Below are 16,789 nucleotides of genomic sequence, written 5' to 3'. Positions count from 1 at the left end.
TCACAAGGGAACACCATCCTGTAATGTATTTTTTAATGTCTTTGTTTTTTGAGTCTCATGTCTGTGTTATTTCTGGGTTTGTTTCTGTTCATTTGCTCTTTATGGGTCATTTCTGCATGCCTTGTACGCTTTGTTTAGAATTTCATGTTGTTGGGTGCTGGGTTTTCGTTTTATTCCTCCAAATGTTTCTGAATTTTATTCTGGGACACTTTAAATTAATTGGAAATAGTTTGGACCTTTGGAGGCTTCTAAAGCTTCATTAGGCAAGGGTCTGTGCAGCCTTTAGTCTTGGGCAGCGTGTCCTGGCTTGTGTGGTTCGCGTTTGGGAGCAGGTGATTTTCGATTGTGGGGACTGCCGTGTGCTTTCTTTAGGATGTCGAGCGGCCCTTGTGGCCCTGCCCACTGGGTGCCAGTAGCACCAGGAAGTCTTGAGCTAGGAGTGGTTTTCCTATTTTTTTAAATCGTAGAAGAAGAACATGCAGTAGAGATCACTCTAGGTAGCCAACAAAGCGAGAACATATATTTAAATTGTTTTTATTATTGCTTATTTTGTTTTTTCAGCTGCACCTGCGGCACGTGGAAGTTCCCAAGCCAGGGACTGAACCCACACCACAGCGGTGACAACACCACATCCTTGACTACTAGACCACCAGGGAACTCCAAAGCCAGACTATTTAAAGAGAGATTTTGAACGTCGTGTACAGGAGACAATCTTTTACTGTTTGAGACAAATGTAGTATGAGGAGAAAAATTCTTATTTTAGACATATAGACAATAGTTAAGAGCACAGGGTTTGAAATTAGAAAGGTATGATTTGAATACCTTTTGGAAGGGTATAATTATGTGTCTGCCCCTTAATAACTGCTTGATACTGGGCAAGTTTTTAACTCTCTGAGCCTCAGTTTCTTTTCTTGTGAAATAGAACCAATATATACTTAGCACTTTGGTTCAATAGAGAATTAAGTGAAAATGAATACAAGTGTATAGCTCAACACATGACACGTAGAAGCTCTTATTCTTATTTTAGGAGTGTGGCCCTTATTTATAATAGCCCTTAATGTGTACACTGTCATTTTTTGCTGATTTGGAGGCTTCTCGTCTGTTATCTTTCAGGTCATGCAGAAGGATTTTGTATGATGTGTACCATGCAAGCACATATCACCCAGGCACTCAGCAATCCTGGGGATGTTATTAAACCGATGTTTGTCATTAATGAGATGCGGCGTAAGTATCTTCTGTAGCAGTTTTTGCTGGTATTTGTTAGCTAACTGGTCTGAACGACCTCACTGGTATGTGGTGAGCCCCTTGTGTATTACAGCAAACGAACATTTTATCGTATATGAATGCACCTTTAATGAATGACAAATTCTTAGCAAACCGCTTACCACATAAACACATTTTGAAACCTAAAGCAAGATGATAATATAGTAAAGATGGTATTTATTTATTTTTTTATTATTTTATTTTATTTTTTTGTCTTTTTGCCTTTTCTAGGGTTGCTCCTGTGGCATATGGAGGTTCCCAGGCTAGGGGTCTAATTGGAGCTGTAGCCACCCGCCTACGCCAGAGCCACAGCAACGCGGGATCCAAGCCACGTCTCCAACCTACACCACAGCTCACGGCAACGCCGGATCCTTAACCTACTGAGCAAGGCCCGGGATCGAACCCGCAACCTCATGGTTCCTAGTTGGATTCGTTAACCACTGAGCCACGACAGGAACTCCTAAAGATGGTATTTAGTTTAATATAAACAAAATTTTTAAACAGCTCAATTTTTTTTTTGGCCACACCTATGGCATATGGACAGTCCCAAGCCGAGGGATCAAATCTGAGCCGCAGCTGCAACCTACACCACAGCTGTGGCAACAGCAGGTCCTTAACCCACTGTGCCACCATGGGAACTCCTATAGACTCAATTTGTTAATTAAATCATTGATAAGTTTTCTGGTGTTTTCCTAGATATTTGGATTTTATGCTGAGTAATACTAACTCTGATATTATCCCACAGGTTTTTAAAAATGGTTTTCAATAAGTTTTAATTAAATGAATGGGTATTATACTATACTATACGAAGTGATAGGAATTATCAAAATGGTTAATATACTCTTTTTTTTTTTTTTTTTTGTCTTTTGTTGTTGTTGTTGTTGTTGCTATTTCTTGGGCCGCTCCCGCGGCATATGGAGGTTCCCAGGCTAGGGGTCGAATTGGAGCCATAGCCACCAGCCTACGCCAGAGCCACAGCAACGCGGGATCCGAGCCGCGTCTGCAACCTACACCACAGCTCACGGCAACGCCGGATCGTTAACCCACTGAGCAAGGGCAGGGACCGAACCCGCAACCTCATGGTTCCTAGTCGGATTCGTTAACCACTGTGCCACGACGGGAACTCCGGTTAATATACTCTTACAGTTTTATACTTATAACTTACGCATAAATTTTGCCTTTTTTTTCTTTCTTTTCTTTTTGATGGCCAGACCTGCAGTATAGAGAAGTTCCCAGGCTAGGGCTCGAATCAGAGCTGTAGCTGCCGGCCTAAACCACAGCTGTAGGAACACAGGATCTAAGCCAAGTCTGCAACCTACACCACAGCTCATGGCAACACTGGATCCTTAACCCACTGAGTGAGGCCAGGGATCGAACCTGCATCCTCATGAATGCTAGTCAGATTCATTTCCGCTAAGCCACGACTGTAACTCCTCCGTCCTCACCTTTTCTATTTAATTTTTTTTTCTTTTTGGCTCTGTCCACGGTGTCCTGGGCCAGGTATCGAACCCAAGCCACAGCACTGACCTGAGCCTCTGCAGTGGCAACACCAGATCCTTAACCTGCTGCACCACAAAGGAACTCTACAAAAACCTCACTCTTAATCTGGTTCTAGCTGGGTAAATTATACTGGTAGATAATTACACAGTGACAATCTATAATCCTTTTGCCTAAAAAGCTCCTAAAGATTAAGAGGTGTTATATTGGCCCTTTGTATTATTAACAGTCCAGAGGAATCAGTGCAGAAAATTTTTAAACATTGTTGGATCCTGACAAAATTTTAGTGGTGATTTTGCTTGTTATATGTTTATATTATGTATTACACACACTCAGCAGGCATGATTAATATTTTTAAACCTAGTCTTTAAGAGAATGTCATTGGTTGGAATTTTCTTTTCCTTCTTTCTTTTTCTTTTTAGGTCCATACCCATGGCATGTGGAAGTTCCCAGGCTAGGGGTCTCATCGGAGCTACAGCTGCTGGCCTACGACAGAGCCACAGCAGTGCAGGATCTGAGCCACATCTACGACCCACAGTACAGCTCATGGCAACAGCAGATCCTTAACCCACTGAGTGAGGCCAGGGATTGAACCCGCATCCTCATGGATCCTAGTCGGATTCGTTACCACTGAGCCACAAAGGAACTCCTTATTGGAGTTTTCTTTTTTTTTCTTTTTTTTTTTAAACTCTAGACATTATTTACTTTCTTTCTACTCTGAGCATTTACCTCTCATATTTTATCCCCACTCCTTTTCCCTGCATCCCTCAAATATAGCGATTTTTTTTTTTTGTCTTTTTGCTATTTCTTTGGGCCGCTCCCTCGGCACATGGAGGTTCCCAGGCTAGGGGTCAAATCAGAGCTGTAGCCACTGGCCTACGCCAGAGCCACAGCCACGCGGGATCCGAGCCGCGTCTGCAGTCTACACCACAGCTCACGACAACGCTGAATCGTTAACCCACTGAGCAAGGGCAGGGACCGAACCCGCAACCTCATGGTTCCTAGTCGGATTCGTTAACCACTGCGCCACGACGGGAACTCGGAGTTTTCTTATGGGTTAAGGATGCAGCATTCTCACTGCAGGGGCTTAGGTCACTGCAGCGGCTTAGGTCACTGCAGCAGGGGTTTGTGGCCCAGGAGGTCCTGTTGTGGCTCAGTGAGTCAAGAACCTGACATAATGTCTCTGAGGATACAGGTTGGATCCCTGGCCAAGCTCAGTGAGTTAAGGATCCAGCATTGTCACAAGCTAGGGCCTAGGTCGCAGATACAGGTTGGGTCTGGCATTGCTGTGGCTGTAGCGTAGGTCGGCAGCTGCAGCTCGGATTCGACCCCTAGCCTAGGAACTTCAATATGTCGCAGGGTTGACCATTAAAAAAACAGAGAATGTCGTTGTTGTGTATATGTACATGCGTGAAAATAACACTCCATCCCATCCCCAATTCCAAATACATGTATGATTCAATAACGACATTGTCCTTTTTGTAGGTCAGAACTGGTGGAATATTGGGAATTGCGTATGATTCAAGTTAATATATATTTACATATATGCATACATATAAGATTCTCTGTGTATTCTTTATACTTTTGTGTTGTTTTTCATCATCATGTAATTTTGTGTCAGTTGGAAATAGGACTGAGGAGTTCTTGTTGTGGCTCAGCAGTTAACGAACCTGACTGGCATCCATGAGGATGCATGTTCGATCCCTGGCCTCGCTCTGTGGGTTAAGGATCCGGTGTTGCCGTGAGCCGTGGTGTAGGTCGCAGTCGCGGCTCGGATCCAGTGTGGCTGTGGCTGGGGTGTAGGCTGGCAGCTGTAGCACCGATTAGACCCCTAGCCTGGGAACTTCCATATGCCTCAGGCGCAGCCCTAAAAAAAAGAAAGACAGAAAAGGAGAACTGAACTGTCACCGTGCCGTCGAGACTCTATTCTGTAGGTTTGGGGGTAGACTTTAGGTAAGTTCACACGTCGATGTTTCACGTGGATTCTCCGGGAGGTCTCAGCACCAAATTTAAGGTGTGTGCACTCACATGATATTTGGGACAAGTTTTTGAGACGGTACAGCCAAGGTTGAGTCTATTGAAGTGTAATTTTACTGCATGAGACACAGCGTCTCTGGGCGCTCCGGAACGCCTCGTCCACGTGAGCTTCCAAGGGTCTCAAGGGCCTGGTCCTCGCTGTTCTCGGGGGAGCGTGTTAATGCTGTTTCTTCATAAAATAATTATCAGGTGTTTTGAAGCCAACATATTGCCATCAGATAAAACTTGGGCGGGGAGTGCAGCCCGGGCATATCCTATGTGATGATACAGCTTTGTCTTTCCTCGAACTTTGTAGGTATCGCCAGGCACTTCCGCTTTGGAAACCAAGAAGATGCCCATGAATTCCTTCAGTACACTGTTGATGCTATGCAGAAAGCGTGCTTGAACGGCAGCAATAAGTAAGTACAGCACAGCGTCGGTCCCCTCCGCCCCGCCCCTCGCCTGAGCTCCGTGGCACCTTTCTCACGTGGGTGTGCCAAGCTCTCTGTCTGCTCCACCTTTGACGGTGCACTGCCTTGTCCACAAGTGATTTGCATTATTTCCAAACGGTTGAAAATTTAAAAGGTGTGCTTACTATAATAATTTAGATTTAATTATAAATGTCAGGAAATGAATATTGGTCCCGCCATTATTTTAATGTCTGCATCCCTCTGCAGATGAAAACTAACCGCTTCTCCTTGGTGTGCCGACGTTTTCTCGGTTCATCTCTAGCCTTCAAAATCTGTATTTGTTCCCTGTATCTTTCGCACTCTGATTGGTTACCAATTTCTGCAGTTTTTCCTTTAAAGTCTAAGTTTGGGCTCAAGAGGAAGATTGGAGAAACCATTAGATACCAAGTCCTAACCCACTTGTTGCCTGAATAGCCCTTCCATTCCCGCTGCTGCCAGCACGGCCTCGGCCAGGGCTGTCGTCGTCTGGCTGGTGGGCTGCAGAACAGAGCGTGCTCTGGTCCCTGCCTTCTCCAGGGTCCTCATGCTCTGTATGGCAGCCCTGCTTAGGGCAGTTTCCTCTTGGGACTTGCTTCAGGGCCACATTCATGCCGTAATTGCAAAGTCCCTCTTAATACAATCGTACCTCTTTTCCTGTCTCACCCCAGACCTTCTCTGTGTGTGGTCAGGCAAGGCTGTTTCCTGGCTACCACACATACTGCGGGGCTCCCCTGTTTGAGTTCCAGTCCTATTATAGATATACATGCTTTTAAAATCTGGTCATGGCATTTGTAATCTTAGCTCATTTTACTGTTTGACTTTTTCAGATTAGACAGACATACCCAGGCTACCACACTCGTTTGTCAGATATTTGGAGGATACCTAAGATCTAGAGGTAAACTTTTGTTTAAAAGTTGATCTGATACAGCATGTTGTTTAAAAAATGCCAGCAGTTCGAAAGCGTTAATCATGGAAACGTGTCTCCCTTCCGCCCAGTCTCCCCTCCCCCATCCTTGGAGGCAGCCCCTCTCCCAGTGTGTGGTTTATCTTTCCAGTAGTTGTCTAGGCATGAACAGACTGGAGCATATTAGGTACATTCCTTTGACGTTTCTTTTCACATTGGAAACCTTACATTTCAGTACACGCAGGTCTAACATAGTTTTCAGGGTTGCATAGTATTCCATTTATTTTAGTTCCCTATCAGTGGATATTTAGGTTGTTTCTAATTTTTGTCGCTGTTATTACCATCAGTGCTTCATTGAACATCCTTGGATGTGCATGCCTTTATGTCCATGTACAAGTGTCCATACGTAGGATAAATTTGTTACAATTTCCTTATCAGAGGGTGCGTGTGTTTTAAATTTTGATTCTCAGAGTTCCCTTTGTGACTCAGCAGTAACGAACCTACTAGTATCCATGAGGATGCAGGTTCGACCCCTAGCCCCTCTCCGTAGGTTAAGGATCCAGCATTGCGTTGGCCTGTAGGTCACAGACAGGGGTCAGATCTGGCATTGCCATGACTGTGGCCTAGGCCGGCAATTGCAGCTCCAATTTGACCCCTACCCTGGGAACGTCCATATGCCATGGGAGCAGCCCTAAAAGAAAAAAAAAAAAGAATTGGATTCTCCCTTTTTCTTTCAAGAGGTAGTACCAGTTTACACCTCCAACCAGCAGTGTGTGTGGACCAAGTTAGTGACTCTCACTGTGTACCATTAACTTTTTTTCCCCAATCTATTAGAAGAAACAAGTCCACTGTGTTAATTTTTTACCATGTGGTAGTATTTCTGTTCTGTCATTTCAGTAGTTGGTGCTGCCGTGATAATTATCCTTCGCATAATTTTGCTTATACTTTGCATTTTATTTCTATTTCAGTCAAATGTTTAAATTGCAAAGGTGTTTCAGATACTTTTGATCCATATCTCGATATAACATTGGAAATTAAGGTAAGTTTAATAATGTTTGTGGGTGTTGGTTAAGATAAAAAAAAAAAAAATCAGGAGCTCCTTGGTGGCTTAGCAGGGTAGGGATCCAGCGTTGTCATTACTGTGGCTCAGGTTGCTGCTCTGGCACGGGTTGGATCCGTGGAACTTCCGCATGCTGTCAGTGTGGCCAAAAAAAAAAAAAATCAGTCAGTCATACTTTATGTAACTTTATGTATTTATATTTCACTTATAATTTAGTTTATTTATCTTTCGTCTTTTTAGGGCTGCACCCAAGGCATATGGAGGTTCCCAGGCGAGGGGGCTGAATCGGAGCTGTAGCCACCGACCTACACCAGAGACACAGCAATGCCAAATCTGAGTCACGTCTGCGACCTATACAGTATCTCACAGCAACGCTGGATCCTTGACCCACTGAGTGAGGCCAGGGATCAAACCTGAAACCTCATGGTTTCTAGTCGGAGTCGTTTCCGCTGCACCATGATGAGAACTCCTTCATTTATAATTTAGACTAAAACTGTTAGAGAATATGAATAGAAAAACTTAATATGCTAAGACTTTAGAGGACATTATTTAAGCTTTGTATTAAGCATCATAAAAACTTATAACATTTAATAGTTTTATTACCCTTTGAGTTTTCACTTAATAAAAACCAGATTCTGATGCCTATATTAGCCAAATTTAGATGGTTATTCTTTTTTTTTGTCTTTTGTCTTTTGTGTTTTTAGGGCTGTACCGGCAGGCAGCACATGGAGGTTCCCAGGCTAGGGGTCCAGTCGAAGCCACAGCTGCCAGCCTACATCACAGCCACAGCAACTCGGGATCTGAGCCTTGTCTGCGACTACACCACACAGCTCACAACAACGCTGCATCCCTAACCCACTGAGCGAGGCCAGAGATCGAACCCAAAACCTCATGGTTCCTAGTTGGATTTGTTTCTGCTGTGCCGCAGTGGGAACTCCTAGAGGGTTGTTATTCTTTGGAAACTGTTTGCTTCTGCATTATCTCAACTTTTGGTTTTTTGTTGCTCTTAAGCTTTTGTTTTTCTGAGTACAAGCATAATACATGCTGATGAGAAAAGTGAGCAACAGTGCAGAGATGTGTGAGACCCAGCCCCTCAGAATGAACTCTTGATAAGAGTTGGATGTGAACTGTCCCAGAGCACTCACTCACTGTTTGTAGGCATGGGATTGCGCCTTTGCTCTATTTGGCCACTTGCTGTGTCCGTTTCGTTTTGCCTGGGCCGCCTTCTGTGTATGGAGATCTCTCTGGTAGATGCTTGGCTTGTTTCCAGTTTTATGCTATTTAAGTAATGCTGCAGCAGGCAACCTCTTCACATATTTATGTTAACTTTAATCTGTTCTGTTTTGGAGTTCCTGTCGTGGCTCAGTGGTAATGAACCTGACTAGTATCCAGGTTTGATCTCTGGCCTTGTTCAGTGGGTTAAGGATCTGGCGTTGCTATGAGCTGCTGTGGCGTGGGTCACAGAAGTGGCTCAGATCTGGCGTTGCTGTGGCTGTGGTGTAGGCTGGCAGCTGTAGCTCTGATTCTACCCCTAGCCTGGGAACTTCCATATGCCGCAGGTGCAGCCCTAAAAAGACAAAAAGAAAAAAAATCAGCTCTTTTTTTAAAAAGTTTTAAAATTAAAGTGCAGTTGATTACAGTGTTGTGTCAATTTCTGCTCTTCAGCAGAGTGACCCAGTCATACATATGCACGTTCTTGTTCTTACGTTACCTTCCATCATGTTCTGTCACAAGAGATTGGATATAGTTCCCTGTGCTGTGCAGTAGGACCTCATTGCTTAGCCTTTCTAATTATAGTAGTTTGCATCGACTGACCCCAGACTCTCAGTCCATTCCTCTCCCTCCCCGTCCCCTCCCCTGTGGTAACCACAAGTCTGTTTGTCTATGTGAGTCTGTTTTTGTTCTGTAGGTAGGTTCATTTGTGCCACTTTTTTTTTCTTTCTTTTTTTTTTTTTTTTTGTCTTTTTGCCATTTTCTTGGGCTGCTCCCTCGGCCTATGGAGGTTCCCAGGCTAGGGGTCGAATCGGAGCTGTAGCTGCTAGCCTATGCCGGAGCCACAGCAACGCAGGATCCAAGCCACAAGCCACATCTGCAACCTACACCACAGCTCACAGCAATTCCAGATCCTTAACCCACTGAGTGAGTCCAGGGATCGAACCCGAAACATCATGGTTCCTAGTCGGATTCGTTAACCACTGAGCCATGATGGAACGCCATGTGCCGCATTTTAGACTCCACGTATGAGTGGTATCATACAGTATTTGTCTTTCTCTTTCTTTTTTTTTTTTTGTCCTTTGTCTTTTTTTGTTGTTGTTGTTGTTGTTGTTGTTGCTATTTCTTGGGCCGCTCCCGCGGCATATGGAGGGTCCCAGGCTAGGGGTCAAATTGGAGCTGTAGCCACTGGCCTATGCCAGAGCCACAGCAACGTGGAATCCGAGCCGTGTCTGCAACCTACACCACAGCTCACGGCAATGCTGGATCGTTAACCCACTGAGCAAGGGCAGGGACCAAACCCGCAACCTCATGGTTCCTAGTCGGATTCGTTAACCACTGCGCCACGACGGGAACTCCCCTAATTCTTTTTTTTTCTTTTTTTTTTTTTTTTGGCTTTTTAAGACTGCACCCTCAGCATATGGAAGTCCCCAGGCTAGGGGTTGAATAGGAGCTACAGTGGCTGGCCTACGCCACAGCCACAGCCACGGAGGATCCAAGCCGCATCTGTGACCTACACCACAGCTCCCCGCAATGCGGGATCCCTAACCCACTAAGCGAGGCCAGGAATCAAAACTGTGTCCTCATGGATCCTAGTTGGGTTCGTTAACCACTAAGCCATGACGGGAATTCCTGTCTTCTTTCTGACTTATTCACTTAGAATGAGAAGTTGCATCCATGTTGCTGCAAATGGCATTATTTCGTTCTTTTGTTATGGCTGAGTAGTATTCCACTTTGTATATGCACCACATCTTCTTAACCTATTGTCTGTCAGTGGACATTTAAGTTGTTTCCGTATCGTGGCTATTGTGCATAGTGCTGCTGTGAACATAGAGGTGCATGCATCTTTTTGTATTGTAGTTTTGTGTGGATATTATATGCCCAGGAGTGGGATTGCTGGATCATATGGTAGTTGATCTGTCTTTCATAGCGGTCGTACCAACTTATATTCCCACCGACAGTGTAGGAGGGTTCCCTTGCTCCTTTTTTTAATGGGAGGGGAAATAATTTGGTGTGTACATGCATAACAGTGAGCATCATAATAAAAGTAAATTTTCTTTTTTGGTAAAAATTCACATTTGCTTTTTTTTTTTCATCCTTTTGCCTTTTCCAGGGCCGCTCCCACGGCGTATGGAGGTTCCTAGGCTAGAGGTCTAATCAGAGCTGTAGCCACCAGCCTACGCCAGAGCCACAGCAACGCGGGATCCAAGCCGTGTCTGCGACCCACACCACAGCTCACGGCAACGCCGGATCCCCAACCCACTGAGCAAGGCCAGGGATCGAACCTGCAACCTCATGGTTCCCAGTCGGATCTGCCAACCACTGAGCCACGACAGGAACTCCCATATTTGCTTTTATACTTTCTAGTTGTCTTGTTTTTTCCCCCAACAAGTGACAGTGATAACATGGTGTTGATGCTTTTCTGTCCCAGGCTGCTCAGAGTGTCACCAAGGCATTGGAGCAGTTTGTGAAGCCGGAACAGCTTGATGGAGAAAACTCCTACAAGTGCAGCAAGTACGGAGGGTGGTACAGGTGGCCGCTGCAGGGGGGTGGGGGGGGCACGGCACGTGTGGGTGGCAGTTGCTGTGGATCGCTTGGTTTAAGAAAGTTTGGTGTGTGACCAGCCCACTGAGAGTCCCTGTAGCTTCCAGTTTGTGGAGACACTGGGTCTCTATTCCTTCAGGGCCAGAGCACATAGCATCTCAATGTTTACACTGGATAGAGGTGTGCACCCTTGTGCCCTCAGGGGCCCGGGGAGGCTGGTGGGAGGGAGAGGGAAGGTAGCCACTTGCCCCCGGTGAGGGCTGTAGCCTGTGAGGTATGGCTCGGGGCACAGTATGACAGGTTGGGGTGAGTGGGGAGTCACTTTTCTCCCGGAGTGGTTAAGGATCTCTCTTTAATGTGGTTGTTTCCCAGGAGTTGGGGTAGTTTCTTCTAGAAACCTTGACTTTTAATTATCCTGTACTGTGTCCCCATATAGTCAAGAGAACCTGTTTTCTTTTTTTGCTTGTTTTTTAGGGTCGCACCCACGGCATATGGAGGTTCCCAGGCTAGGGGTCAAATCAGAGCTACAGCTGCCGGCCTGTGCCACAGCCACAGCAACCGGGGATCCAGGCCATGTCTGCGACCTACACCACAGCTCACGGCAACGCCAGATCCTTAACCCACTGAGGGAGGCCAGGGATCGAACCTGCAACCTTATGGTTCCTAGTCAGATTCGTTTCCGCTGTGCCATGACGGAAACTCCCAAGACAGCTTATTTTTAAAAAGCCTTGCTTCATATGTTTTAAGTAGTCTTTTTTTTTCTTTTTTTCTTTTTTAAGGACCACACCTGCAGCATACGGAAGTTCCCAGGCTAGGGGTCATATCAGAACTGTAGCCAACAGCCTACAGCACAGCCACAGCAACACTGGATTCGAGCCATGTCTGTGACCCACACCACAGCTCATGGCAATGCCAGATCCTTAACCCACTGAGCGAGGCCAGGGATCGAACCTGCATCCTCATGGATGTTAGATTCTGCTCAGCCACGACAGGAATTCCAGATTTTCATTTTTAAGTTAGGAAATACAGATAAAAATCATGGTTATAGGGTACAGATAAATCTTGGGGAGAGTGAGTGTTTGGTTCCCAAACGAACACAATAAAGCGAACCTCAAAGCTAGTCCAGTGGATTTTTTCATTTCCTAGCACATAAAAAAGCTCTGTCTGCACTTCACTGTAACCTGTTAAGTGTGTCATAGCATCATGTCTAAAAAAACAGTGTACAACCTTAATTTAAAAATACTTACTGGCCCACCGCTGTGGGTCAAGGATCTATCATTGTCTCAGCTGTGGTGTAGGTTGCAGCTGTGGCTCGGATTTGATCTCTGGCCCAGGAACTTCCGTGTGGGTGAGTGCAGCCAAGAAATATATAATAATAATAATAATAATAAATTAAAAAAACTTATTGTTAAAAAAAATGCCAGAATGGGAGTGTGAGCACCTGGGTTCATTTTGTGGTGCAGAAGGCGCCCTTGCTCTCAGGACCGTGGGGACGTCTCCTTTGTTTAAGCTCCATGGACTTTTCTAGCCTTTACTTTCTTCCTTTGGTATCTGGGCTCTGTTTTCACAGAATTGTACCAGCTGGTTTTTCGCTTTGCTTTGAATTGAGAGAAACTTAGGTTAGCCTGACTTACATTATCAGTGACCTGTATTACATGGCATTTCAGAACTGTCCTTTTTTCTTTCGTGCTTGTTGAGCGATTTCCCCTGTATTGTAATTTTTGGTATTTTCTCTGTTGATTAAAAGCTGTGGTGTTTCTCATCTAGTAGCCTTCTTTTAGCAACTGCATTTGGAATGTTTCAGGGAAATAACAAGGGAAAGACTAAAAAACCACATTCCAAAAAAATTCATCACTTTAATCCTCTGTTTCTGTTTTTTTTCCAAGATGTAAAAAGATGGTTCCAGCTTCAAAGAGGTTCACTATACACAGATCCTCTAATGTTCTTACACTTTCTCTGAAACGTTTTGCAAATTTTACCGGTGGAAAAATTGCTAAGGTAAGTAGATAACATTATTAATAACCATTTCTGTCAAGCCCTTCACGGCTTAAGTGTCAGCAGCTAAATCGAACAGTTTTATTACCGGGTTTTCTAAGATCTTCCAGCACTTGGTCATGGGAAAAAATGTCAGAGAATTGAGCTAGGAGTTTGACAGGTGTGTTTATGAGCGTATGTGTTTTTTTCTATATCATTTAGCTGGTTAGCCTTTCTGAAGATACAACTGGTCTGCAGGTGGGCTTCATGGTCGGTGACGGCCATGCGTGGATGCAGGGAGGGCTCGTGTCATTTCAAATCCAAAGAGGGTTTTCCTGCCAGATCTCGCTGTTATTTCATCAGAGTTTGTTTTCGGGTTGGTAGTACGCTGAATTTTCCCATTATCTTTCTACTTTGTGAATATCGAAAGTGGTCAGAAACTCAGTAGCATGCCTAAGAAACAGCCCTTGCTGAATTCTTAAAAAGAAGTGACTCAAGTCCAGAGTTATGCTTGTTAGTGTCTCCTCTGATGGATTGGGAGAATTCACTTAATGTGGATCCTTACTGTTTAAAAGAGATAAAGAAATGAGTGGGATTGCATTAAAAAGACACTTAGGTGCAGGTATGCTCTGGGTTTATTCTGTCTTTGGCCTGTCAGGTTTCTGCTGGAACATCGTGGGGTATGGTGCTCTGTGGGTCCCCTGCCTTGCACCTGCCTGGGTAGGATGATTTGCCTTCGGAAATGATCCTCCTTTTTCCCCTCTCCCTTCCTGTGTAGGATGTGAAATATCCGGAGTATCTCGATATCCGACCATACATGTCTCAGCCAAATGGCGAACCGATTGTCTACGTCTTGTATGCAGTACTGGTGCACACTGGTTTTAATTGCCATGCTGGCCATTACTTCTGCTACATAAAAGTAAGCCGTGTGGGTTTTGCTAATAACTATTATTGTTACATTAAGTGAAGTAAGATCGCCCTGGTGTTCCAGCGAGGAAAAGTGGGGCTCTCACAGTTAAAGTGTGAAAGCCCTTGGACTTCCTGTGTGGCCCAGCAGGTTAAGGATCTGGCCTCACTGCTGTGACTCCGGTCACTACCGTATTGCAGGTTTGATCCCGGGCCCGGGAACTTCCATATGCTCTGGGTGCAGCCAAGCAAAACAAAACAGAACACATGAAAGCTTATTTTTCTTTTCTTTTCTTTTTTGGCTGTGCTTGTGGCACGTGGAAGTTTCTGGGCCAGGCATCAAACCCGAGACATAGCGGTGACAATACCGAATCCTTAACCGTTAGGCTACCAGGGAACTCCAGAAGTCCGTTTTTCTTACGTTTCTCTGAGTTGCTGGATGGCTACTCCCTGTTTACCCGGTTGTATCTGACGTCTCTTACTGGCTCTCTTGCAGGCTAGCAATGGCCTCTGGTACCAAATGAATGACTCCATCGTATCCACCAGTGACATTCGATCGGTACTCAGTCAGCAAGCCTACGTTCTCTTTTACATCAGGTAATGTCAGGAAAGCCAGTGTTCACCGTTTCTGTTACGTCCTTTCTCTTCATCTCTTCAGCGTACTTAAATTCAGTGTCGTTTGTCTAAATAGCACCTTAATGATGCAGGGAGGGGTGGGAAGGCAGTGCTTGAGTGTAGACCATGAGTTTGATTTAGCTCCCCAGCTCTTTGGCAGATTAACAAAGAAACGTGCAGAATGTGGTAGCCGAGGGGGCAAGCTTCTGCTGCTGGCAGCAGACCGGGGGCTGGGGGCCCTGCAGGCCAGGGGGCCAGTGAGTAGAGGCCCTGGGAAGGGGACTCTTGAGAACCTGGGTGCAGTCATCTCTCTACCATTGAGCACAGGCAGCCAGTCCCCTTCCCGGGCCAGGCTTGGGCCAGCACCAGCAACCCCGCTGTTGCTGCAGCTCTGACTCGCTAAGTCCATTTCCAGAAATGTATGGCCTGGAATAGTGTGCTCCAGGGTGTTTGTTTGCAGTAGCTGGAAATTAAAACATCCTGAAATTTCCAGCAACAGTAGAAGAGCATATAAATTGGAGCCCATCCATGTTGAAATACAGTGCAGCTATTGAAAGTGCTTTTTAGGAGTTCCCATTGTGGCTCAGCATTAACGAACCCAACTAGTATCCATGAGGACGTGGTCGATCCCTGACCTCACTCAGTGGGTTAAGGATCCGGCGTTGCCATGAGCTGTGGTGTGGGTCGCAGACTCAGCTCAGATCCAGGGTGGCTGTGGCTGTCGCGTAGGCTGGCAGCTGTAGCGCCAATCCCCCCCCTAGCCCGCGGACTTCCATGTGCCGTGGGTGTGGTCCTAAGGGGGGAAAAAAAGAGGCAAAAAAGAAAAAAAATGATTTTTACTAAAAACTTTTAAAAGATGATATGACACAGTGCTCTATGTATGGAGGAAGAGTGGTTTGAAATTTGCCACGTTGGCACTGAAGACATCTGTGTAGGCCAGAGCCTGCAGGATGAGCCGCTAAGCCGCAATAGTAGGTGCCTCAAAGGGGTGAGGTCAGGCACGCTGTGTTTGCTTATGACTTTTTAGGATAGTACAGAGTTTTCTACGATAATACGTGTTTATAATTAGAAAAACATAAACAGAAGAAAGATAGCTTCCAGATAGTGGCATCCTCAGAACACACGGTTAGAAGTACCATTTGCCCTGTGCTCGCTACCGTAGGTGGAACGGGACCCGCTGCACAGCACAGGGGGCTCTCCCGAGTGTTCTGCAGTCAGCTTCGAAAGGCTCAGGAGTTCCCACTGCGGCCCGGTGGGTTTTGAACCCGACTAGGATCCTTGAGGATGCTGGACTCCGGAGGGCTGAGACGCATCACTTGTTGCCTTTGCCTTTGTCTCGTTTCTGGTCTCCATTTCCGTTTGAAATCTGATGGAGAAGTTTGTTATTTAAAAAGTTAAATTGGAAGTTCCCGTTGTGGCTCAGTGGTAACAAACCCTACTAGGATCCATGAGGACACGGATTCAATCCCTGGCCCCACTCAGTGGGTTAAGGATCCGGTGTTGCCGTGAGCTGTGGTGTAGGCCGGCAGCTGTAGCTCTCATTTGACCCCTAGCCTGGGAACCTCCATATGCTGCGGGTACAGCCCTAAAAAGAAAAAGAACAAAGGTTAGATTAAAAAAATCTAAAAATAGGAGTTCCCGTCGTGGCGCAGTGGTTAACGAATCCGACTAGGAACCATGAGGTTGCGGGTTCAGTCCCTGCCCTTGCTCAGTGGGTTAACGATCTGGCGTTGCCGTGAGCTGTGGTGTAGGTTGCAGACGCGGCTCGGATCCCGCGTTGCTGTGGCTCTGGCATAGGCCGGTGGCTACAGCTCCGATTCAACCCCTAGCCTGGGAACCTCCATATGCCTCGGGAGCGGCCCAAAGAAATAGCAAAAAGACAAAAAAAAAAAAATCTAAAAATAGATAGGTGTATAACTGAGTCGCCTTGTTGTTCAACAGAAATGATCACATTATAAATTAACTACTATAAAACTTTAAAAAATGAAAAAATAAACATACCATCTGCCCATTTATCCTGTTGTCTCCTGATCTGAGCACCTGAAGCCGGCCTTGACCTCACGGGGACCCTGCCTGTGGTCTACACCTCCTGGCGTCCCAGCCCGCTGCCTGATCAGGGTCTGTCTGGGGAGAGGGTCCCAGGCCCCCCTGAGCACTGTCCTCTCCGTCCTAGGTCCCACGATGTGAAGAACGGAGGCGACCTTGCTCATTCCGCCCACAGCCCTGGCCAGTCCTCTCCCCGGCCCGTCCTCAGTCAGCGGGTTGTCAGCAGCAAGCAGGCAGCCTCAGGGTTTATCGGACCACAGCTTCCCTCTCACATGATAAAGGTACGTTCCTCGGGCAGACGCG

At 45.9% G+C, this 16,789-nt stretch overlaps 1 protein-coding gene across 1 annotated transcript in view; it reads left to right on the top strand.

The window, feature by feature from the left end:
- USP42 (ubiquitin specific peptidase 42) overlaps nucleotides 1-16,789 on the top strand; it is a 46,389-nt gene that overhangs the window by 17,024 nt on the left and 12,576 nt on the right. Inside the window, 9 exon segments of the mRNA XM_047779505.1 lie at nucleotides 1,114-1,224; nucleotides 5,093-5,195; nucleotides 6,053-6,120; nucleotides 7,098-7,168; nucleotides 10,833-10,915; nucleotides 12,832-12,943; nucleotides 13,698-13,838; nucleotides 14,322-14,422; nucleotides 16,614-16,767. Coding sequence (XP_047635461.1) covers nucleotides 1,114-1,224; nucleotides 5,093-5,195; nucleotides 6,053-6,120; nucleotides 7,098-7,168; nucleotides 10,833-10,915; nucleotides 12,832-12,943; nucleotides 13,698-13,838; nucleotides 14,322-14,422; nucleotides 16,614-16,767 — 944 coding nt within the window.

The sequence above is a fragment of the Phacochoerus africanus genome, chromosome 5 (assembly GCF_016906955.1).
Source record: "Phacochoerus africanus isolate WHEZ1 chromosome 5, ROS_Pafr_v1, whole genome shotgun sequence".
In the NCBI taxonomy this organism is placed as follows: Eukaryota; Metazoa; Chordata; class Mammalia; order Artiodactyla; family Suidae; genus Phacochoerus; species Phacochoerus africanus.
Note: the sequence above shows the minus strand (reverse complement) of the source record. Positions and strands in the feature narration are given on the sequence as shown.